The sequence below is a fragment of the Rhea pennata genome, chromosome 20 (assembly GCF_028389875.1).
Source record: "Rhea pennata isolate bPtePen1 chromosome 20, bPtePen1.pri, whole genome shotgun sequence".
In the NCBI taxonomy this organism is placed as follows: domain Eukaryota; kingdom Metazoa; phylum Chordata; class Aves; order Rheiformes; family Rheidae; genus Rhea; species Rhea pennata.
In genome coordinates this window covers 2,298,945-2,324,483 of record NC_084682.1, presented here as the reverse complement: position 1 = coordinate 2,324,483, position 25,539 = coordinate 2,298,945, and the positions used below count along the sequence as shown (strand labels likewise).

The 25,539-nt window shown below is 48.7% G+C and overlaps 2 protein-coding genes across 14 annotated transcripts in view; one reads left to right on the top strand and one right to left on the bottom strand.

The window, feature by feature from the left end:
- Positions 1-17,757, top strand: part of AATF (apoptosis antagonizing transcription factor) — a 56,036-nt gene extending 38,279 nt beyond the window's left edge. The window contains exons 11-12 of one of the 2 annotated variants that reach the window (XM_062592401.1): positions 1,154-1,225; positions 16,436-17,757. In XM_062592401.1, the coding sequence (XP_062448385.1) occupies positions 1,154-1,225; positions 16,436-16,475 (112 nt within the window). In that variant the 3' untranslated portion in view covers positions 16,476-17,757. Of the gene's footprint in view, positions 1-1,153; positions 1,226-16,430 lie in introns of both variants that reach the window. The other variant, XM_062592400.1, reaches the window with a different exon arrangement.
- A 4,621-nt stretch (positions 17,758-22,378) lies between these two features.
- ACACA (acetyl-CoA carboxylase alpha) overlaps positions 22,379-25,539 on the bottom strand; it is a 159,514-nt gene continuing 156,353 nt past the window's right edge. For all 12 annotated transcript variants that reach the window (XM_062592431.1, XM_062592424.1, XM_062592435.1 and 9 more), the window contains one exon: positions 22,379-25,063. In XM_062592431.1, coding sequence (XP_062448415.1) covers positions 24,937-25,063 — 127 coding nt within the window. In that variant the 3' untranslated portion in view covers positions 22,379-24,936. The remainder of the gene's footprint in view (positions 25,064-25,539) is intronic.

Here is a 25,539-nt window from a genome sequence, read left to right as displayed (position 1 = left end):
TCCATTATAAGTGACAAAGCCTTGACTGTGCAGAGAGACCCTTGTGTAAGGGTAAGTATGTCCTGGGCCTGGAGAGCCAGCCTGAAATATTCTTGTGAGCTAAAAGTCTCCTCCAGGGAAAGTTCCTGCATAAGCAAACAAAAGGAACTACAGAGATAACAGAATGGAAAGGTGATTCTGGGCAAATGTTTTTAAATCCTTTTGCCTGCTATTTGTAAGGCTCTAAAAGTAGCAGCAATTTGGATAAACCATTTCAGATGACTAGCCATCACGGTGGTATACATCGAAAGCCATTGGTTGGGGATCTTGTACCCTTCGACACAACATTTAAAGCCAGCTTCTCATTCTGAGTTTTTCAGTACCCTGTTAAATTGTATATGTCCAGTCCTAGAATATAAGCCATGAAAAACTGCTGTAAGTTTCTAGTCCAGTGTGGAAAGCATGAGGGGGATCCCATGCCTGGAGGTGAAGTACAGCTTCAGTAATCTTTGGACATACCATTTCTCTTCTTGGCACAGGTCTTAGTCCTGTTCCCTCTTTGCCTGGTTTTATACGCTCTATCTGTAAGTTTTTCAGGGTGCAGCTTTCCAACTATGGGCGTGGCTAACAGAGTGGGATTTTGATATTCTTTGGGGACCCTGGAGCTCAGTGGACAAGCAGGAAGAGTGACAGGAGGCAGATGCTGTGAGGAGGCCTCTGATGCCCTAAGCCTTCTCTTTCCTGCAGCGGGCTCTTTGGGCACAAGTTCCAGAAGGCAACTGAGACACCAGCTGAAGGGGTGGCTGAATGCACAGAGAGCTTCTCTGTCCCTGACTTCTCGGGGTTGTCTGTCAAGGGTTATGTTTATGTACTCACATGCAGTTCATGGATGCTGTACATCCTTTTTCTGGCTGTGATAAACAGGGATTTGCTTATTAGTCAGCTATTCAGTACATCATATCGTCTGATTACTCTGCTATCTGTGTTATAAGAAAGGAGGAAGAGGGAAGAGAGGAGGAACTGCCAACTGCAACTAGTGAGTCATTAGATACCAGCCACCAGGAAAGCCAGTGCTTTGCATTTCAGACACCGTTACGTTTCTATTTGAGCAGCAACATTTCCTTTTCATTAATAGTTACTAATATGCTGCCTGCTTATTTCCTGCATTATTCAGGTATCATGTCCATAGCAAGCTGGTGAGCTTCATGGCACCTATTGACCACTGTACAATGAATGATGACGCCAGGTGAGTAATAGATTAATTATGTTTCTCAAATGGCTTCATGACAGCATGATATTGACCTGTTCTTCAGTCTGTCGCCCTCTCCATTTCTTCTTATCAGTTAACCATTTGTCACTGGCATCATAGCCTGGATGTCTTGGTCACATCTGTCCAGGCAGTCTAGCTGAGCTTTCACTCTGTAATTACTGTGACACCAAACGAGAAATTTTCATAAATCTTGATAGGTACATTTTGATTCCTGTTTTAAAATTCCTCTAGTTTTGAAATCTTCTCATTTTATGGAATGATTCTGGAAAAGAACTACTAAGTTTAGTGTATTCTGATGTAATCTAGAGTTTAAAAACAATTTGTGTTTTTATCAGAAATTTCAACTGTTTAAAATTTTGTGTAGTATGCATTTTCTTAGTTAAGCTAATAACTGGAATAGTTAAGTCAAGATTCACTCAGGACCTAAACATTGTTTCTATTTATTTTTATTAATGAAGAATTTTCTTAGCAGACTATAATGCCTTAACCTGTAAATTAATAAGGAAATATCAATGCAGCTATAAGCATAGTTGCTAGATAGTTATTCCATGTATGTAGCAGTATTTCTTGTGCATTATGTTCTTCAACTAAATCTCCAAATGCTGGGCTTTTTGTGGGAAGGAGGTGGTATAATTTTTTCCAATAAATGGATGTGGAAGGCTTGAGAAACATCTTTCCCCTGGGTTGTGAACATGTTTGTGGTTTATGAAAGAGAGAGATGTCATTCATCTATTTGGAAAATGCCAACCAAATGCCTGCTGTTCTTAGACTGTTGCCTTTTGGAATATTGTATGGTTTTCTGGGTAAGAGCTCTTCAGTAAACCGTCACTAAGGCATTTTGCACCCATAATAGGACCTGTGCTTTTTCATCATAGGAATGCTCTTTCTCATAGTTTCTTTTTCTTAATAGGAAAATTGCTCTAATTTTTGAATATAATACAAAAGGAAATGTGCTGGAAATGCAGGGTGAGAGTTATTTCCCCAGCCATACAAAGTAGTTTTTTTTTTCCATCCCCTTACCTGGATCGTAGGAAAAGAGGGACATAAATGTCTTTGGCATTGTGTGGTTTGACATGTATTCTTAGCTATTTGGATAATCATGTGCATTTTGTTTCTACAATGCAGGATCTAACCTAGCAACTATTTGTGCTTCCCAGTAGGAAAGGATTTCCTTACCTGTTTCGAATTGGGATCTTTACTGTTTTGGATTGCCCCAGTTAAGACAAAGGATGAGATAGACATACACTCCTATTACAGTCATACCATCCTATATAAATCCTTCTGTGTTATGCTGTGCATTCCCCACATCTTTTTGTCTGAGGGTAATTAGCAGGTGGCTGTTTGTGCATTAGAAGAACCAGTCATACCATATGCATAATAATCTAGTGGTTTTTTATATTAATATTATACCCAGTTGGCTCCTATGACTTCTGCTTTGAGAACTTTAAATTAGATAAGGACGTCTGTCATTTTTTGCATATAACACATACCACACTGTTCTGCGGATTACACATGCATATGAACTATGAAAGGCAGCTCATGTTGTCTGTCTAAAGGGGAGGAAGGTGTTTAAAAAAAATGAAAGAAATAAAAAATTAGATTGATCCTAAGAATGTAGGAATTAACATGCTATGTTTGTTCTCCCCGGAGGTGACATTGCCTTCTCTGTCCGTTGCAGTCATTTGTGTTCCAAAAGTTGCATGGAAAATGCATTCTATAAGCCAGAATTCTTCAGCAAGTTGATGCAAATGTGAAATGTGCTGAAACAGCTGGGAGAGTGGCATAGTTCTGCAGAACAGCCCTCTTGGGCCCCAGATGCTCTTTGTCTGGCTGCATTCTTCTTAGCTCTTATTCTGCTTGCTTCTTGGGAGGCTCTTTGACTCCACCATACACTGCAGTGGGTCTGGCCAACCCTCAGAACTTGTTACGGCTAATAGGACCCTATGTATGTTATGCTGTGTCAATGTAGTTACCATTGTGGTAGGGATAGAGCGTTTGACATTTGGTTTACTGAAAATGTCTCCTGGGGTTTTTCTCCACTTAAAACAGGTTATTACATCGCTTGCATGTTTTACAGATTCTTTGGTGGCGGCAATGTGGCAGCAGCTGCTGCTGCTTATTGTCTGACAGCGGGAACTTATTTCTTACATTAAGTTTATTAGTCACTTTGGAGGCCCGCCACACTTTTTGTTAATGGCATTTAAGTCACTTATCTCCTCATGTTGTTTTAACCTTCTAGAATGAAACTGTTGGTTGACGTGTTTGCACACCAGCAAGTGTGCTGGGGGGGTCATATCCTATGGACAGCTGTATCCTATTCTGCCAAGATCAGGTTTTCAAGCAAAAATTGAACACAGATGGGGCAGTGCACTAGGAATAAAGAGGTTCAGGCCCTGTTTCTAGTTCTGCAGCTTCCAGGATGACTTTGAGCAAGTTGCTCTGTTTCTGTCACACTGATTCCCCTTCTCTGTGAAGGAGAGAATCTGAAATGCTTTGAGATCTTCCATGGACAAGTGCCCATAAAAATGGTTTATTAATAGTATTATTTTATTTTTTAACATATATAGCAAAGCTTTAATGCAAGACAAGAGACAAATACATAAATACGAGCCTTCCTTACTGTTTGCCAGAAGGCCTACTGGTTATCTGTGACATGAAGCGTGTGCCTTACCTTTGCTGTTGGAGGCATTACAGTTTTCCTTAAGCAGTTTTTCTGCAGCTGTCTCCCCACAGGATGTTGTTTGGCATTCTTTAATCTTAATGTCTAGCTTATCTTTTTCCCTTGCTGTAATTTAGGCCCGTTACTACTTTTCCTGTTCAGTATGTACATTCAGAAACAGCTCTTGTTTCCACTTTGCTGCCACTCTTAGCAGATTTGACCAGTCTGGTGGGTATTCTTGCTTCGCACATGGAGAAACTGCGAGTAATCTAGCTCAACTTTCTTCCTTTCTGCCCTAGTTTTGCCCTGTTTATGTTCACATCTAGACATAAAACATGCCAGGACATTGGGGATTTGGCATGTCAAGTTTATCACTTGCTACTCCTGCTGACTGGGGAAACAAAGAGCAAATGCATGTGAGAAGCAGCCTGAGCGCTGGATGGAGAAGGGGATGAGCAGTGACTCCAGGATTGTTTTACACCCTGAATCTGAGAAAAACATACAGATATAATAGTGCCTTTGTCAACATTGCTGCCACGTTCTTTCTTACTCTTGCTGCTGGTTGGAATAATAGCATTTGTGCAGGCAATTAATCTTCCACTTGCCAGTTTTTCATGCACCTTACGCATGGGCATGGCTGTTTAACCTCATGCTCACATATATTATGTTGTAATGCATGGGACACTGGTGGCCTCCAGCTCTTCTCTATTTTAACCCCTCTTTGGTAGTATTTTAAGACATACACTGGAAAGTGATTTTTATGGTTGTCCTGGGGTGTATGTTTATGGACTTAAATACATTTATAGTACTCTTGGGCCAAGATTTTATTTTAATCAGTCCAAGGTCATTGCTGTGTAAATGGACCTGCCCTGAGACTAGGAACCTGAAGGCAGAAGTTGGAATGTGGCTCCACTGTGGTGGTTATCCAGAGGAGAGGAGCTGTCTCAGGCAGGAATTATCCATGATTAAATCCAGGACTGATCTTTCTCAGATCACAATTCACCTTGGTTTGAGGGTGGCATCATGGAGGTGCCACTTCTTGGACTTCCCTTGAAATTTGCTTTTCCCACCTACCTGGCCAAAGGTGCTTTGCTGATCCCATTGCTCCAGTATCTGAGCACAATGTAATTTTTAATGCAGCCAGCTTACAGCACCAGCATGTACAACAAGGCTTGGAAGACGCCAGTCATCCCTACTTTACACATAGGGAACAAGGAAATGAGAGCCCATACAAAGGCATTTCAGCCCAGAAATCCATGGGAGTTGAGAGCCTAAGCAGCCAGAGGTGACCCAGCAGGTCTGTGCCAGAGCCAATAGCTGAACCGGAATCTTCTGTGCGGTCTTTCTCTGATAGCCTAGCTCTAAACAGCCTTAACTTTTTCGGAGATCTATCATCTGTTTGCCCACTGAAAGTTCCTATGCTGGGAAGATCTATTTCTTTAAGGATAAACTGAAGCTAGAGATTGCTGCTGCAAATCCAAGTGCATATTTTCATTACACGCACAGCTGCCATATCCACAAGGCTGGATCTTATGAACAGCCAGGTTTTAGCAAGAACTTTTGGTGAAGTCTGTGTTTCCAGGAGGAACTGTGTGTGGCTTTTGTTTTTGTTACATTTCTCTGTCAAATTTGATATACAGGTCTTCAGATCGCTGCACTATATATATTATGGGCGAATGATTACCTCTGTGTTTGTGGAACAGAAACTGAATGCAAACCCTTTAAAGAAAAAGATACAGTATCAAATTACTGCTAACTTTGAGGAAAATCATTTTTTCACCTCAGGAACACTGGTAACTTGTAGGAGAGATGTTCCTTAAGGATAGAGATGTTTGGTCCAAACACCTTTATCTCCCACGACAACTGAGGTTATTCTGACAGGTGAAACAAGATTGCACAAATATGCAACAGTGATCTAATCAGCTGGAACAACAGCAATATTTTAACTGGCACTACCTTTTAACAGCATCATTAAGGGCTCTCATTACTCTTTTATTAGAGGCTCACTCTATTTCTTATCAGATTACAGAATGAACATAACTCATGGCACTGATTTGATCTCTTGTTAAAGAGGATTACAGTGTTGCATTAACTTGGATTGACATGGTTTATAATTTGCTGTTGATACACATGCTGGCGGTATCACATGTTTGACCCCCTCCCCACAGCCCCGCTTGGGAAAAGGACACCCATACATCATCATTAAAGATGGCACCCAGTGCAGACATGGGAGGCAAAAGGAGGCTTTTCTGCACTAAAGTCAAGCAGGACAAAAGAGATGTATTAGCAAGTGCAAGCTAAAATTCAGAACTGGGATTTATAACTGGATGAAGGTGGGGCAAAATCTATTGGCATTTCGATAGATTGTTGCTTACCTCAGCAAGTGGCTCTTCATTCGGATGAGGACTTGCATCAGTTATCAGCCAAATTACAGAGAAGGTGGCCGTAATGGTGTTGTGTCAAACCATGCGATACAGTTTGACACCATTTTTTGCCTTGAGGTACAGAAGCCTTTCTGGGAGCTAAGGCAATTTCCCCTTGCTTTTCTTAGACTGCTTATCATTGTGGTTTTGTGTTTTGTCACCAGTTAGCAAGTCTCTTCCTTTTGGCAGTATTGATCATACACCACTAGCTGATGGTATTAGTTTAGCAAGATGACTTCTTTGCCTGTAGGGGAAGTTATCTTATTGTCATGTCCCTGGAGTCTGCAGGACCACCCTGCTGGGAAGCTGGACCTTCGAGCTAGGGACCGTGTGCATGATGTGGCTCATCCTTCCTGCTCTTGGGTACTGCCGGTATCTTGCGGGATTTGGTCGGGGACAGTTCCTCTCTGCATACATATATATATATATATGTGTGTGTGTGTGTATGTATTTTTTTTTTAGCATGGGGTTGAGTGCTGACCAGATATTTCCAGCACACTGTGCTCTGGCAGTGTTGAGTAAGTGTATATACATAAATATGCATGTAAACAGTCTCTCGACACTCCCCCAAGTCACAACCCTGCGCTCTACTGTGTTTTACAGTGGTATGTTTTGTGGTTGACTTTGAGAGCGCACACTCACATGGCAACTGAACTGGACTTAGGGCAAGAACCACTGCCCAAAATCTCTTAGCCAAGTGCAAGAAACTAAGCTAGTGATTCCGGCAGTTCCTTGGGCCCCAGGTTGTGCTTGGTGTAAGAGCATCCAGCCCACTCTCATAGCACCTAGAGCAGTGCTGTTGGCTGTTCTCGCACAAGTGGACCAGTGCCTGCTGGGAAGCTGAATTAAGACATAGATTATCCAGCTGCCAGTGAGGTTTGGATTAGAGCATTTCCCTCGGATTCAGCCAGGATGTTGGGTATTTTCCTGATCAGTGTTCTAGCTCTTGGACTTAGTGCCATTGCTTTGTCACAGTGTGTCTTACTGCAAGCAGGAGGGGGTACATAGAAGGAAATCCTGGTATTAAAGGATTAATTTTCAGATACGATGTAGGAGTTTAATGTTTTTTTAAAAAAAAGTTGGTGAGATACCAGCCTTTAACTTTGCTCACTTTGTGCTTTGGGTATTAAAACACTATGAGACTAGATTAATGGAGGAATTTGGGCTCTGGAATTGTCAATCCAGCACCACTCACCAAGATGGAAGTTGCTTGAAGGAAACAAAGTGCTACTTTCTGTAATAACTGAAGGAGTAGTTGGTGCATTATGCAACCCCAAACCTATAGGAGCTATGAGGAGGATTCTTCTAGGTCTGTACAGACATAGATTCTATGATTCTGTGATAGTTGGAAGAAAGTGTGGCCTGCTTTGTTTGGCTCTCTTTTGTGAAACACAGGGTTAATGCCAGCATGCAGGGGAGTCTCTTTGAGTGCAGTGTCCCAGCGTTTAGAGGGAAGAGGTGTTTTGGGCATGAGGTGTGGGTGGCAGGGCAAGCTGCCCACTTGGCTCTGTGATTTGGAGAGAGGAGCTCCTTCGTGTGCCAGAGACCTTCTCCTGGTCTCTCCTGGAAGCCATGTGGACCTTCTCAGGGAGGCCTGTGCATGCCCAGTGTGCATACACTGCAGCACACCCTGGACTGGCTCTTTCATGGCTCCTGGCAGAGCCTGGATGTGTTGTCTTTTGAAACCAAACCTGTTCTGCATGGTTGATTTTCCAGTCTGACCTTTGACTTATCCTTAGAAGTCAGTTTCTGTAGATGCAGTTAAGTATCCCATGGCTTTTAACCGTCGTTGGTAGAAGACTGGCATTTGAAGGAGGTTTTATATGCTTTGAAGTTGGCAATTGTGAAGTGGTATATGTGACCCTGGCTTGTGCCAATGAGCTGAAGTCATTGCATCCCAACATTGGATGTTTGACATCCCTAGTAAGGAGACGGATGCTTCTGTTATGGAAATTTCCTTTTTAAAGGGGAAAAAAATAACCTGTGAAGAGCTGCGAGATGATTTGTCGTTCTTTCTTCATGAGACAATTTGTCTTCTCCTGCATCAAATATGTTATAAAACAGTCAAGCTGTGAAAGAGGGAAATCATCCTAGGAATATGGGACGTTAAGATACACAAAGAATGTTCCCCTCCTTGCGTAGTGTGCAGAGGGTGCGTGCACGCACAGCAGTACAGTGGCTGCTCTGCTTACATATCCATTTAAAAGCAGAGACTGAGAAGGCAACATTTTATAAATTTTATAGGGAAAATTGGAAATTAAAGCTGCCAGAAAGCATGCCAGTGGAGCGTGCTGGAGTTTTGTCAACCTCCCTGTGTTTAGCTGCTTTTCCAGCAACTTCTTCACATGTTTTATGCTCCCACTGATTTTGCTTGTGGAGATGATGTTTATCTAGTGGTTTATGCTGTAAAAGCTCATATCAAAATGTGAAAGCTGTTGAGACCACAATGAAGATGAGAGGTGTCCTCACTGCTCACGTTAATGTAGCCAGATGGCTGTGAAGTGTGTGCTGATTTAAGGGGGAAAACGTTCAGAACCGGTGACAGAGATGGCAAATCTGAACTCAGGTCTGATTCAGTTTTGGGAGAGCGGAGGGTCCCTTAAGAAGCAGCTGTTCCGTGTGTCTGCTGTCCACCCACCCTAGCACCGGGTCCGTCCTCGCAAAACGTGCAGAGTCCCTTTGTTTAGGGCAAGAACCAGCTTTCTGAAGTATTTATAAATCTTGTGCCTGATCTCATGAGACAAACCAGAGGTCACATGTCACCTTTTGTAATTTAAAGCCGTGGGGCTAAAAGCATTTGCGCAGACTTGGAGGGCCCAATCCTGACCTGCCTGAGAAAGAGGGAATTGAAGCAGACCTTTCTGCCTCTCCTTCGAGCGCTGGGCATGGCGATGAGAGCCGTCTGGCTGGTAATTTATAGCCGGAGTTGTGCGCTCCGCTTTTGCGGCCGTGGCAGGGAAGCGAGTGAGACAGTGCCACCTCGTGGGGCTGCCTCCCGCCGGGAGCCGTGCAGCTGGGGCCGGACGCGGAGAAGCGCTTTGCTCTGTATTTCAGGCCCTGGCTTGAAAAGACATAGGTGTTTTAATTCTGCTTTGATGATTGCTGCTGCTTGTTTTGCTGTGCACCATCATCCAGAGCATGGATTTGTCGCTGCGCAAATACTGGTGTGGGAAATGCGTGTTAGAAGGTGTGTGAGTACAGAGTCAAATCCCACACTGTATATGCTGATACTGGGTAAAGCGTTTTACTAGAATTTGAGAAATGAAGGACTCCAGTTTATTTAATCTTTCTGGTTATGTGCCCAACTTGCTAGAGACCCAGTAATCTGAATTTCATGCTGGTGGACAAAAGGTCTCTTAGGATGCACAAAGTTTTCCAAGAAAATAATCAGCTATCTGTTCTGCAGCCAGCTTCTCTTTCATTAGGAGCTATGTGTTTTCCATCCTATCTTTCTCAATGGGTGTTCATGATGTGCCTTTCTCCAATTTTTGTGAATTAAAAATTCTTGTTCCCGATGGAGGACTTCACTAGGATGGGGTAGGTATAGTTATTTCTGTACTGCTTGGGGCCTATTCTAAATTACCTTTTTTTGGCCTGGAGAAGAGAGGAAGGAAAAGGTACATGAGAAAAGGTAGAGAAAACTGTTGGAGGGTATTTTTATAACAGCATAGCACAGTAGTTACTCACGCAGTATTGTCATATTAATAGCACTCTGAAAAAGCCCTGCTAGAAACTGAATTTCCTCCCTTAACATTATTCTTTTACTATTCTACAGAACTGTATTTTTGAAAAAAGAAATAACATGATTATAATTATACAAAATAGTACAGTGTTAGCTGTTCTCCCCTCCCACATGTGTATATGTATTTGTTTTCCCCTTTGTATATTTAGTGGAAGAGTGCTACTGCAGATGGGGAAAGTAGATTCCCAGGGAACTATTAAACAGTTTCTGTAATTTATATATTTATCAAGTGTGCTTTTGCTGTTACTGTTTGCTCGGGACACTCCTGCACTTTGTGTTTACTTGCTGTCTGTTTAAAAGATTTTTGCCTACAAAAACTTATAGTAGCAGTATGTGGGATTTGGAGGGTGGTAAAGTCCACTAGTGAATTAGTCAACACATGAAGGCTAAGTGTGTAAGTCAGTGCGCTTCGTATTCGATTTTTTTTTTAATGATGCCGTTAGCACCAAGAGCGCCGTTTTGGATGGCAGGAGCCGGGCAGCGGAGCAGGGAGGCAGTGGGCTGGAGTGGGGGCCAGCCTGGCCAGGCATCTCTACCCACGCAGCCCTGTCCTTTGCTGGGTGCCCAGTGCTTGGCCGGGGCTTGCGCACGAGGAGTCGTGCTGGGGCTGCACCGAGGGCTGTGGATGGGAGCGGAGCAGAGCTGCTGGCAGGGCCTTGGGCAGGGATTGCCGTCCGACTGCCCTTCCAGCATGAATCAGGCATAGAGGCCATCCCTTCCTTACTCTTCCCAAAATCCAACGTAGCCATGCCCCAGTTGTAAATAGCCCCAAGACAGGCTCCTTTGAACTGTATGAGGGCTCTGAGAGCAAAGCGTGCCCCTCACGTCTGCCTTCGGTCTCCGGCTGCTGGTGCATTGAAAGAAGGAACCGGCACAGACTTCCAAGGTGCTGGTGGGTCCTGTGTGCCTGGGCAGAACCCCCTGGTGTCTCTAGCACCTTTGCTCCCTTCTGCCTTTGGAGTGAGCTCGAAAGAAATACATAAATAATTAATCCAGGGTACTTACACACACATGTTTTATGGCAAATGGCTGTGCGGTTCGTGATCATTTTTTCCAGAAACAGGTTTTATGATAATATAGTAAAAATATTAAATTAGAAAATGCCTCACTAAGGGTGATAAAACCTTACTACAGTGGAAATAGGTAATTATCCCCTCTACAGCCTAAATGACAGTTTAAAAGAAATAAAAATGTTAGTGCTCATTACTTGCTTTTGTAGGTTGCAATAAAGGGTAAGTTAAATTTTAATTCAAGGAAGACCCCTGTATCGACCTGCTCCTTCCACACTCTACCTCAGGTGTAAGTACTGTTAATTACTCAGCATAGGTTATTCTTCAGCTTGCTGCTAATACCAGAACCCTTTTGTGCTAAAGTCACCTTTCCTTCATGTGGCAGGAGCAGGCTTGCAGTGGGGTGGGTTGTTTCAACTCAGTGGCTCAAGTCTGACATTTAATATATGTGGGTGGAGGAGAGAAATTTTATGTTTTTAACAAAAATCCAAGTTCATTATGCATAGCCTTAAGGGGGCTGAAAGTATTAAAATCCACACTTACCCTAGTGAATTGAAACAGAGACAAGGTTAAACCTGGAGGATTGATGAGTTTTACTCTCTGCATGGTTAAATCCTGCTGAGGGGAGATGCTGTAGAAGAAAGGCAGCCTGGATGATGATAATAGGGGAAAAAAGGGTTGTGGGTTTTTCGGGGGAGGAGTTGGCAGAGTAAAGTGTTTCTTATGTTTTGGAGTTGGAGGAGGAGTTGCTTGATTTCCCTTCTCCCGATGCTCTGCCAGCGTCTGCCCACGCTGTATTATCTTGTAGCACCTGAAGCCGTTCTCGGAACGGGTTGTGGTATGTGTTGCACCCTGTGTTTCCCGACAGCCCCCTTTGAATTCCAGCTTTGACGGAGGATGCCTGCAGTGTGCTGGGAAGGGAGGTGCAGCACAGCAGAGCTGCCGAGTGCGGGGCCAGGCATCGCAGGAACACCCTGCATGCGACTGTGGGGGCAAGGTTTAGCCCTCCCTTGTACCGCTGGAACCTGGGAATGCACCTGTCCGTCTGTGATGGCCAACAACATTGCCTAGCCAGAGAAGTCAGATTCTTACTTAATCTGGGCCCTGCTTGCTTGAAAAATAACTGTTTATTTAAAGTCTGTAGGATTGGAGCAAATTCAGCATTGATCCCTGAACTCTTGTACTCATTAGGAAACTATCAAAAACCAAAAATGAAGACAGGAACCTTAGAAGACCAGTTCTCCACCAGTGGGAAAAGGTCAAGGCAGCCTGCAAAGAAACAAACACTGCTTTGGGCTTTTGCCTGCTCCCTGGGAGAGCATGGGAACTCTTACTGTCTTTGGCTAGTTTTTATAGGTGTTGCCCAGAGCGCGCCATTGCATTTGAACCTTTCTACATTATTTGAGACTGTAAGAAAGAAAGAATAAAGATATAAAAGGGGAAGGGAATATGCGGTGTAGAAAAACTGCATTCTCCTTAAAAAAAAAAAAAAAAAAAAGAAAGAAAGAAAAAAGATTTTTGGCCTAAAATAGTGTAGTCTTACCTAGTCATGGTGGTAGGGAAGAGAGCTCAGGCATATATGTGTGTGTGTGTTTTTGTGTTCAAGAAACTGCAGAGTCCCTGGAACTGAAATTCCAAGCAGACGCAGAGTGCTTACAAGGAGCCATCGTCCTTTTCTTGCTGCTTGCTGGCCAGGGGTGTTCAGGCAGGGCATACCCGCTGTGCCCGAGCACGGGGCCTTGCAGCGTGCTCTCTGGGCCCTGGCAGCAGGGTGTCTTGGGTGGTGTGGCCTCTGGCAAACAGAGGGGCAGCTTCTTGCTTGCATTTCTTTTTATATTGGAGCATGAAGGCTCCCAACCAGGACTCGCTTCCTTTGAGCTGTTATCACATAAATGATTTACAGCAAAGATGTTACGGTGGTTTTAGCCATTTGAAGTCCCTTGTGTTGTACAGAAAATCCAGACCCAGCCTAGCCAGTGAGATCTCTGCTTTGTGCTTCCAAGCTGATGACTAAGTATTTTGCAAAATAAAAACAGTTTCTGTTGCTCACTGGCACCAGGGTTGGGAAGAGGCGAAAGCTCATGTGAAATGGTGTTTAGGTCTGCTGCACAAAAGCTGTGTGAGAGCGCAGAGGGGGGAAGGAAGTATGTGAGACCATGGTGTTCCCTAGCAAAACACAGAGGGCTGTGAGCGGAGGCTGGATGTGCGAACTGTGTGCTATTTAATAGCTTGGGACTTACCTGGTTAATGATGTCTTTGCTGCCTGTGCTTCGTGTATGTATTAAAAAACCTGTGGGAGCTGCACAGACTAGAGGCTTCCTTTCAAGCCCCGAGCTGGGAGAACAGCAGCATCCCTAAGGTGGAAGAGAAAATGGAAACAACCTCGTGAAAGAGGAGTAGCAAGCTCCTGCTGTCTGAGCTGGAAGAATTCTTCTTTTGCAGACATGCTTTTCTCTAGCACAACAGTAAATGGGCTGCAGTCAGTACATGGAGCTGTCAACTTAATGAGGCCTTGGCTGGCTCCCACTACAGCCCATGTGGGTTGGAGAGAACCAGCAAAGTGGGTGCATTTAGTATTATAATTTATCTTGCATAGGTTGTTTTCCTCAATGTGATTAGTCACCCTCAGTATTTAAAATGAAACATGTAGTGGCGTTTCATTCAAGTCTCCAAGCCATCAGCTTTCTCTGACACAAGCAAACTGCGAGTGTTTGTCAGCTTTGCCCACCTGAGTATGAAATGATGTTCTATCAAAACACTGGTTTCAGCATTTCCCTCTCTGCTCCCGACACGCGAACCCTGCTGCGGACAGGAGCCACCACACTCTGCGCAGGAATTGCACTGCGATTGCAGCACAAGTGGAAACATTTGCTCAGTGTAATGATGGGGTCTGAGTCAAGCCAGCAAAGCAAGGCTGGAGGGCGGTGGTTGCTGGCGGCCCAAGTAGCATCACTGCATTTTCCTTCCAGCGAACTGATGGAGTCTTAAAGTTGCACCATCCTTTTTGTCAGTACTGCAGCTCACTATTTGCCATCTCGTTTCTCAGTTGAAACAGTAAACATGAGTTACATTTGTCAACTAACAGTCAAAAAGGCTGGAAATGCTGTAGGCTTCAGTAAAGCAATCCTCTTGCTCCTTTTTTTTCCCTGCATGGTGAAGATAATGATTTCTCGAGGGCTGTCTGCAGCACAGGTAAACCGGGAGGTGTTTGCACCCTTACAGGAGAGTTTGGGTTTTCTCCTCTGACTGGCTCATTGGCATTTCTGTCCTCCAGGGAGAGAGCAGGACACGTGCAGCACTGCTGTGTCCCTTTCTACTGGAGATTTGTTAGATCTGGAGGAGGCTTTGGTACTGAACGCAATATTGAGTTTGCACACTTAGAGCAGTCGTTTCTCTCCTACCTGTCACTGCAGCACTTTGTCATCAGAAGAAGCTGGACCTCCTGCAATATTGGCCTCTGCCTGTTGTTTTAAACTAAATGCCTGTAGTTTCTCCCCAGATTCTGAACTTCTCTACTTTGGCCTTGTTTTGCCTCTCACTTTGGCTGCGGGCTGGTACCCTGGGAGAGCCTGGGCAGCCTCCCTGGGCAGCGCCTTCCTCTGCTGCTCTCCTACTGTTTTCTTTGGTGTTTGTGTCTGAGCCCTGTATTTTTGGCACTTAATTCAGGTGCCATTTCCAACACTTCAGCCCTACTCTCCTGCTCTCCATAGCTCAGGGTAGCATCAGCTTTTCAGCTATCACTTCTCTTTTGGTTCTGCTTTTTTGTTAAACTTGCCATAAAGTGCACGCATGCGCTTGATGTAGTGCAGAAACTCCAGTTACAGCCTCATAGGCTAGGCTGCGCTGAGTTTTACACATAGCCGTAGCAACAACCATTTTGTTAGGCAAGGAGACAGTGTCTCTCTACACAACAGACATTGCCCATTCACTCTTTGGGTACGGATTGATTTTCTGATGGTGGAACACCTGATGGGTTAATAAGTTTATGAATTAATTTAAGAAATGTAGCCCTGTGAATGGGAATGTTTTTGTGTAGCGGTCGATGCTCCTGCACGGTTAGAACTGATATTTTGCGCCTGGTGCATGTCAGAAGAAACTGATTAAATATTAATTCCTGGCCTTTTTTACTGTTACTGTTAAAAACGTGAAAGTTCTTTTTTTCGCAGAAATTGACAAGTAACTTTCTCCAGTGAAGTGTTGGAAAAAGGTAGACGTTTTTCAAAACAGTTACTGTCTTCTATTGATGTCTGTAGAAGCAAGGTATTAAAACAGCCCCCAGCTGGTGTGGTCTTGCTTGAGACCTGTTGTGGTCTTAGTTGAGGTAGTAGCCAGAATCATAGCATCTCCCTCAGGTCTGAATTTCATCCTTTGAATCCTTCTTTCATTGACTCTCAAGTGCTGAAAAATGATCTCTTTTCTTCTCCTGCTCCAGAGAAATACTGACAGTTTTCCTGACCTGGCTTTTGCAGTGGGTGCTGGCCCTGGCTGGCAGCGGAAACACAGACCCACAGATAATTTTGATTATTGTTCTAATAGCAGGTTGTTAGCAAACTCTGAAGGAAAACATCCCTTCCCAGTATAAACAATATTCTGGGGGGCTGCATGTGCTGTCTTCTTACAATGGGCTGCTAAAGGGCCTAGTTGATTTGGAAAGTGCATTTGTAGAAAGTAATGCTCTCCCAAAGGCTTTTTCCTTGATTTCCAGAATTGCATGATTTATAAAAATGCTTTCTTTTTTCCTCCATCTCTCTTCTTAACCAAGTTACTTTGGTTTTTAAATTAAAAATAAATAAATAACACCGATCGACATTTTTTATTCCCCCCCCCCCCTTTTTTTTTCTTTCTTTTTTTTTTTTTTAAGAGAAACTTGCTCCTCTTATCAGAATTGCTGCATACGTGATATTAATTGGAATCTTGTTGCTGGGTCATTTTCATTGTTTTTCAAGTACCGTCAAGTCCAAGGAAATGTATGAAAACTAAATTATAGTTCCACGTAGGCTGTCTGATTGAATCCCTCTTATGGCTCTGCGGTCTCATACATCCTATTAAAATATTCAATCTTGTTTTCTTTCTTGAAGAGCCTCTCTGTAAAGGGCAAACTTATAGAAAACCTCATTCTCTAGAGATATGGTATCCAGGCACACTGAAATATTTACATATTTCTGTACTATGTGTGATTGGTCTTAGGCAAGTTCTCCCCTTTGCTTGTATTTATTAATAAAGAATGTTGAATGCATTTTTAATTATACAAGGCCTTTTCATTTTAAGGAGCGGATGGTTTTGCTGCCTGCCTCTTGCTTCCACTTTGACCTTGAAAACTAACTTTTCCCCCTCCTCTTTTCCCTAGGACAGAGCTTTATCGTTCGCTGTTTGGAAAAATCGCGCGCCCTGAAGAACCCGAGCAGAATTAGCGCTGGGCTCGCGCATCGGGCCTGACCCCCGGCGGGCCCCGCACCGTGGTCGGCTGCGCAGGTCCCACCCGCGCTGCTGCAGGCTCTCCCGTACTTCAGCCACTTTTGTGCGCGGTGGCAGCAGGCAGCCCTGCCCTCCTGCGCTCGCGTCTGCTGCCCGAGAGCGCCTGGAGCGAGGCCTCGCCGGAGGCTGGCTGGCTCCTCAGCCTGCCTGAAGAGCACCCCGTGGGGTTGCACGAGGCGTTAGCACGCTTCTTGCTGAGGTCAGAGCTGCAGCGTGCTCTTGCCTGCCGCACTGGGCTGCCGCACTGGGCCCCCGCTGTGCGGGGCCGTTTGTTGCACACCGATCCCCAATAAAAGGTTCAGCGGCAGAATGCCGCGCGTGGGACAGACGTTTAGCGTGCCTGGGCGCCCTCCGTGCATCCTCCCGAAGGCGCTCCGTTTCCACCTCTTCTTCAATCCCTTGATTTTGCAGTCTGCTCAGCACAGGTGCGGTGTTCTGCTGGGGGCCCCACTGAGCCCAGCAGGGACCACCAGCCCTCCTTCCCCCCCCCCCCCCCAAGTCTGCTCACCCACCTTTGAATTAAACCTTTTGAGTTTTTTATTTGTGGGATAGGTGAGGGTTTTTGAAGCGTGTAGTTCTGGTCATTGACTGCATATCTGGAACGTGTGACTTTATTCTCACTGAGTCAAGAGGATTTAAATGTCATTTACATAATTAACGTGGCCTTAAAACCCAGAGAAGGTGCTCACTCGTAGAGCCAGCCAGACCTTCCCCTTCACACTCCAGTTTCTGAAGCAGCACTTGCTGCTGGCACGGACATTTTCTGACTGGTGATGAGCATGACGCAGGACACGTCAGGGGCTGTCCCTGGAATTAGAAGATCTTGGTGAATTTTCGGTCTAGCATTGATCCTGCACACTTAATTATTTCTGCTGATCATGACTCCGAGCCATCCTAGCTTCACCATCACCATGACACGCTTCTGAGAGCTGCCGGCACGAGTGTAGAGCTGGCCAGCGGAGATGGCTCACTTGGGAATTTCTGTGGGGTTTTTGTATCCAAAGGTCAGAAGCTGGAAATTAAATCCCCGTAAGGGGAATTTATTAGCCTGCTGTGATCAATCTCAAATGGAGGTTATCTTGCGTAAATAACATGTGCATACGTATGTGTAATAAGAAGGCCAATGCTTGTGACCACACGAACTACAGTGTCTTTGTTTTGTGTTTTCTACAACCTAATTAAAACATTCTGTAAACTGATGGTCCCAGTTTGATGAGTGCAGCCAAGGGCTCAGGCAGCCGCGGCGTCTCCGGGGCCCGGCAGCAGAGCGCTGCTCGGCCGGCGCGGTGCAGGCAGGCGGGAGCGCGCAGGAAGCGCCCGCCGCAGCGCTGCCGGCACGGCCGCAGCAATTTCACCCGCGCCGGCCGGCACGGCGCCCAGGGCAGGCACCCGCTTCACCCCGGCGTCTTCCGGGTGCTGCTGAAAGCCAGAGGCGGTAGCGGAGTGGTGGGTGTTATTTTAATGACATCCAGAACACGTCAGGGTGTGCAATAACCTTTATGTCTGTTCACTAACTGGAAAGCCCTGCTTCTGAGCTTCGTAATACGACAAATACACTCAGTTCTGATGCCTGCTCCAAGCCTTTCGGTGGGCAGGTGCCCATCCCTGGAAGTTTCACAGTGACGGGGCAGGTGCTGGCCCCGTTTGCTGTGTCCGACCGCGATCCGGACTGGCTTTCCTTCGCCTGGACGTGGCCCGGAGTTCTGCGCCCTGCCTGTCTGCATGGCACCTCGGGGACACGCGAAGCCCTGTTACTGCAAACTGCTCAGGGCGCGTCTTGGTCAGGGACCGGGGCTGACGGCGGGCGATGGGCAGCGGTGCCACGTACGCCCCCAAGGAGGGGGGGGGGGGGGGGGGGTCTGCGAGTCAGGGCACCCTCTCCTTCAAGAGAAGAAGACCCGGGAAACTTTATATTTGTTATGGATCCTGTAACTCAGCTGCTGTCTGAAAGACAGATGGGTTGATTGCTTTGCATTTTCATAAACTGTGACACCGCATCCGGGTGCCCGTGTGGCGGATGCTGAGCGCTCATTGCAGGGCTGTTGCTGTGAGTCTTGGTGCAATGTTTCCCTCAGAGTGAGGGAAGCATTCTAATTTCTTTTCATGCAGTAGGCTATTTTTTTATTTCTTTAATTTAAATACACTGTTTTTAGTATTATTATTACCTATAAATAAAAATACATGCTGTTTGTGCTGTGAGGAGGACGGTGGCAGCAGCGGGGCTCCGCAGGCTCCTGTGTCCCGCCGGGGCCGGCTCTGCCACGCAGGCCCGATGGTTGCTAACACGCAAGCGCGCGCGCGCGCGCGCGCGCGCGCACACACACACACACACACACACACACACACACACACACACACACACACACACACACACACACACACACACACACACACACACACACACGTCAGTCTGTAATGCACCACACACATATCAGTCTCTATCAACACTCAGACACACAGAGATCAGTACAGAGCACAGTAGTCTATAGCTACCCCCCCCCCACACACACACGTCAGTCTACAGCCCCCCCCCCCCCCCCCCCAGTCTATATAGCAACAGACAGACACATGGCAGTCTATAGCAACACATGCAAGAGTCAGTCTAGCAACAGGCACACACACAGAGTCTATATAGTGACAGACACACGAGCACAGATCAGTCTATATACAGCAGCAGACAGACACGAGCCAGTCTATATAGTAACAGATGGACAGTGGTAACGGACGGACAGACTGATGGACACAGACATACGAGTAATAAAAAAGTCCTATATAGTAATGGACAGACGGCTGGGCTGACAAACGTGTCAGTCTACATAGCAACAGACAGACATGAGCTAGCCTATATAGTGCTGGACGGACACACACACACACACACACACACACACACACACACACACACGGACACGGACACGGACACGGACACGGACACGGACACGGACACACACGGACACACGGACACACACACGGACACACACACACACACACACACGGACACGGACAGACGGACGGACGGACGGACGGACGGACACACCCCCACATGAGATGGATGGGGCCCCCCCCCCCCCCCCCCCAAACACACACACACACACACACACACACACACACACACACACGGACACGGACACGGACACGGACACGGACACAGACACGGACACACACGGACACACGGACACACACACGGACACACACACACACACGGACACGGACGGACGGACGGACGGACGGACGGACACACCCCCACATGAGATGGATGGGCCCCCCCCCCCCCCCCCAAACACACACACACACACACACACACACACACACACACACACACACGGACACGGACACGGACACGGACACAGACACAGACACGGACACACACGGACACACGGACACACACACGGACACACACACACACACGGACACGGACGGACGGACGGACGGACGGACGGACACACCCCCACATGAGATGGATGGGCCCCCCCCCCCCCAAACACACACACACACACACACACACACACACACACACACACACACACACACACACACACACACACACACACACACACACACACGCGCGCGCGGCTGGCCACACACTCTTGCCAGTCTACATAGCACCAGATCTGAGCCAGCCTATATAGTACTGGCTGGATGGACAGAGCCAGACAGACACAAGCCAGCCTCTATCGGAACGGATGTGCCCGTCAGTCCGTCTAGTCCGGGACAGCCAGACACCCACACACGAGTCGTCTGTCTATAGAGCACCCCCCCCCCCCCCCGGTGATGCTGTAGTCTGGAGTGTGTCTGTCACTGTATAGAATGGGGAGTGTGTGGATTGATGGGGGTGTGCATGGTGTTACGCAGACAACCGTTTGGGGGGGGCTATATAGGCTATATGCACATGTATGTGGGTGGGCAGCTGTTGCATTATAGGTTATGCGTGGGGGAGGGGCTATACAGCCTGGTGTGCAGGCGTGTGCACATATGTGTGTGTGTGGCTCTGTGTAGATTGACATTTCTATGGTGCTATATAGACTGACGAGAGCATGGGGAGGGCTAAATAGACTGTGTATGTTGTGCACGTGTGTGTGTGTGCACACGCGCATGCATGTGTTGTGCTATAGACACTGTGTGTGTGCACGCGCTGTTATATAGACTGATGTGCACGTGCGCATGTCTGTGTGTTACTGTAAGACTCGTGTCTGTTGCTGTATAGACTGATGCGTGAGCACGTGCACGCGTGTGCTGCTATATGCTGGGTTTTGTGTGCACGCGCGTGTTGCACAGCCTGTCCCCGCTCTCCAGCTCAGCACCCTCGCGCTCCAGCCCCTCGCCCTGTCCCGGTTCCTGTTTCTCCCGCCTTCGCCAGCTCGGTCCCCGGCTGCGACTGAGAGCGCGGCAGCGGTTTGCAGCCCGCGGGCCCAGCATCCCCCCCGCGCCGACGTCCCCCGGGCCCAAGCGCTGCCCGCCGGTGCCCCTCAGTGCTGCAGTGCGACCCGCTCGGGGCGGCCTCGGTTTTTCCCCGGCGAGCTGGATGCAACATTAAAAGGGTGATGCAAAACATGCTGAACGCAGAGATACGATTCAGCAGGCTGCTGAGCGCGTGCTTCAACTCGCTTGTCGCGAGGCCTTTGCAAGCGCTGCTCAGCGTCGGGCAGCGCGCGGGGCCGGGGCAGCGGGCCGGGTTACACCCCCCCCCCAACCCCGCAGCAGCCAAGAATTTCAACTTTCAGACAAACAACTTCATTTACAAGTGTGTCTCTAATTAGCTGCAGAATTAGTAAAGCCGAGTTTTCCCCCCATAGATCGGCCAAACCCCTGAGGGAGGCTGTGGAATAGAGAGAATCGCATTTCCAATTATTTTGTTGAATTGCTAATTTAGTTATTGTGCCTGGCGTAATTGTGATGGGTATTGGGTGTGCAATTCAATTTGTTTTAAATATTTGTGGGAAGGCTGATCAGTAATGGAGCTGACCTATTTCATGGCCCAAATTGAGAGAAGAGACTAAAACAAAAAACAGCTACAAAGCCACAGTTTGTCTCAGTTTTTATTTTGATGTCTCTCATCCCTCCTAAGACTGTTGATGCAACAAAAGGTTTACATTAAAAGATGATGGCACTTTGATCTTGGGCTTTTGAGAGCTTACAGCTTTGGTACTTCTTTTCTTGCCATTTTAATATGTAGATATTTTAGACTAAAGAGTTTTAAATGCATTTCTGGAGTTCAGTAGGGTCCCCCCTCCCTCCCCTGTAAATTGCATTATGTTTGTTAAGGTGATTTATGTTTTTAACCCTCAGGATTCGGGTTTGAGAAATGCATGGGAATGACTCCTGGAGTTCCTCGCCTTGCCTTCACGGCGCAATTTCATGTGTCACGGTCGAACACTTACCTTCAGCGCGGGGAGCTCGTGCGACGCGCTCGCCTGCCGCGCGCGCCGAGGCCAGGAGCGGGGCGCGCTTAGGCAGGAGGTCTGCCCGCAGCTTCGACGGGCAGCAGCTCACCCAGCCCCTGGCCCCGACGCGGCTCCGTGAGGGAGTTAACGCAAGTTCCTGCACCACTGTGGAAAGCAGGCGCAGGCGCTGGGTTTCCCTTTCTCCGTGCGTTTCAGTCAATGCAACGTTAAAGAAGAAAACAGAACCGAGGAGCTGGAAGGGGAATCGCTCGTGCTTGGCTCGGGCAGGGGGCGAGGAGCCGCTGCGCGCCGGGAGGCCGCGGGGCCCCGCAGCTGCAGCTCCCCCGTGCCCCCGGTGCACTTCCCTGCTCTTCCTTTCGGGAAAAGCAGAGCGCCGCTCGGGGCAAGGGATGACAGATTTCCACTCCTGGCAACAGACAGCTGGAATTGGTTCTTTTTATTAAAAGAAACTGAGGTAAGTGAAACACTTCAGCACCGGCGAGAGGTGTACGTAGCGCAGCGGGTTCCTCCTGCCCCCTCCGCCCCTGTGCGGCCCGTCTGCGGTGCCCGCGCTCGCGGCTGGGGCCGGCGCCCCGCCAGCGGCCCCAGCGCTCACGTAAACCTGGATGCCCGCACCGCCCTCACGGTTAGCGCCAGCCATTGCACCAGCTCCAGCGATACCTAATGGCTTTTGGTTGGAGTTACTTTACCCAAAATTTAAGTGAAGCCTGACCCAGTGCCCCCGCTCTGCTCTGTGTCCCTCCGGCACGTGCCCGGCCATGCTGTGCTGGAAGCAGAAGGCAGCAGGGCGCCCTCCTGGGCCCCCCCCAGGGTGACTTTGGCACCTACAGCAGCTCCTGCAACGCTTGCCGACATCCTTAGTAAGAGCTCGATCTACGGCAACGCGATGCAAAGTCCTGGTGGCAGCAGCGGAGGAGCCCAGCCGGACGCCCGCGCAGCGTGAGCTCACAGCGGTCCCGAGCGCATCCGTCAGTCGGACCCGCCTGTGCGCACTCACCCCCGCTCAGCCCTCCCTGCTGGACCTGTGTCCTGCTCAGCCCAGACTGGCCTAAGTGGAAGCATCTCTGGGGTTTGTTCAGGGGCTCTAGGGGAAAAGACAGTCTTCCAAATCAAATGAGGGTTCTTAGTATTTAAGAAAAAGCTAGTTCCTCGGATTACACACCTCCACTGAGCGTGGGCAGAGGCGTCCCGCTGGTGCTCGTCTCTGGAGGAAGAGAGCACGCAGGGTGCTGCCCCTTGGTTTTGCCAGAGCCTCGGCTCCGCGTGCCCAGAAGGGATGTGCTGCCCTTCAGATGGAAACAGTACAGGTATGAGTACTGGCATCACAGGCAATTTTCTTGTAAAAATATCGCTTCTGTTAAGGAGCTATACTAAAAGGAGGAACTGTAAAATCTGAAATACTTTAAAGACAATCCTTGGGGTAAGTTCTCCAATACAGAGCTCTGTAACAGTATCTACTTACTCTTAAAAATAAGGTTGGGCTGGTTGTGCCTCCCTCCAGAGCTCCTGCTTATCAGATCTCTTATAATGGTCAGGAGGCCCCCGAAGTTGAGAAGCGTAGGAACAAGCCAAGGACTGGCGTGGGGTCGGTGCCCGTGGCGCTCTCCTGCGCTGCTGCCACCACCTCCACTGAGGCCGCCTGGCTCAGTGCTGGCTCCTTGCCGACCTGCCGAGCACCGATCGGAGACAGCTACCCCTGACAGACTGCCAAAGCGACCACCGGAACGGGCGGAAGCGCCCGTCGGCGCTCGGGAAGGCCATCACCAACCCCAGCTTTTCCTACAGTCGTGTCTCCCTTCCCGGGCCGCGCGCCAGGGCGGCGGGAGGCCCCAGGAGCCCTCTCCAACAGCTACGAGGGAGAGGTGGGCACCAGGAAAGCTCCGCTGCTCCTTTTGCAATTCTAACCCCACCTGTGTACGTGAAACCGTCCTTCCCCCGCCTGGCCCTGGCAGGTTGTATCTGCTTTCTGCTTCAGTTAACTATTCACGTGGGAGGAACTAGCGCTTAACTGATGCACGTGCAACGGTGGGGCCACCCCAGGACTGTCACAGGCAGAACTGGCCCCTCAAAATCAACGGGGGGAAGAGCAGAAATGGCTAACGGGTCCGCTGCGGTCTCCTGGCTCACCTCCTCCCAGCAGGGCTTGTCACCCAGCTTGCTTCACTGTTCTAAAGCAACCCAACACAGCAGGCACAAGGGCCAAACGAGCTGGGTTTCAGTTCAGAACCGCTGCCCCTGCCCCGCTCCCCGGCTGGTGGGGAGCACCTCCGCCCGGCGCCGCAGCAGCCTGCCCCGCGCCCAGGCTGCGGCCGCCCTCGCAGGCTTCACTGCTCCTTCTCCTGCTCGCAAGGACCAAGACAGAGTCTGCAACACAAACCGCCACTGGCCGACAGAGACAAGCGGGCTGACCCGGAGTCGGAGTCCCCAAATCCGGGGGGGAGCGAGGTGTTCCCACCGCGCCGCGAAGGCAGAGCTCGTCCTCCCGCGCCCGCAACCGGCGCTCTCGCGGGCTGTAACGTTGGCACTTGTCAGCACAAAGCTGCCGCGTCCTGGCCGAGCGTGAAGAGGCGCCCGAGGCAGCGCCCGAGGCAGCGCCCGAGGCAGCGCCCTCGCTCCGCGGCGCCCAGGCCTCACGGTACGTGGTACCCTTCATCGCCTGGCTGCTGCGCTTTCGGACAACAGCCACCTGACGCATCGGTCCAGTCACGCTTTGTTAAATAAATAAGGTACCGTTAGACAGCTGTGACTCGATTCCGCAGGCGCTTGTGTTTATACGTTTTCCTCGTGTCTCTGGCCAAAGAACACACTTCCTCTGGTCAGTCTGATTTGAAAAAATAAAAAAGTCATTCTTGCAGCATTTCCCCGAGCCTCCCCGTCTCGGTACAGTGGCCGCAGTCGAGCAGACAAAGGGCAATTCTGCACTCGCTCTCTTTCCCTCCGCCGTACCGGGCAGGGGGAGCGCGCGGGCAGTCGATGCTCTTACGTTGAAGAAGGCGAGTCCATCGTGGAGAGAATCCGCACGATCTCCGCCCGCTGCGTGGGCGATATGTGCTGGGTCATGTGCACAATCGAATCCATGGCAACCTCCGGGTTGGCCTGGACCAAGCTGCAAAGAGGCGAGAGGTGAGTGCCGGCAGCCCCGGGGCGCGCGTCCGAGCCCGGCTGCCAGCTCCGCTCCAGGCCCGGGAGGGGGGACCGAAACGCGGGGTCTTTAAGAGCAAGCCCGGACGAGCCAGCAGGCACCAGCGCTAAGCGAGCGCGCGGGGCCGCGGAGGGGCCTCGCACCCATCAGTCTGCCGCGGTGCCCTGCTTGCTGCGGCGCTGCCTGCGAAAGCTGGGGCAGGGCTGGGGGAGACGCCCTACAGAGCCAGACAACGGACACAAACCACGGGAGCGTCAGTGCCCTCCTCCCGCCTGTCCAGGAGGAAAAGCTGCTTTAAGAGACCTTCCAGGCCAGGACAGAAAAATCACCAAGATTAGGTGTGTTCCAGTCTAGCAAAGTGTCTGGCTTACCCAGCTCTGACGCATGAACGTCTGCACGCATGCAAGCAGTAATGCTCACAAGCAGGAGGAAAAGATCTT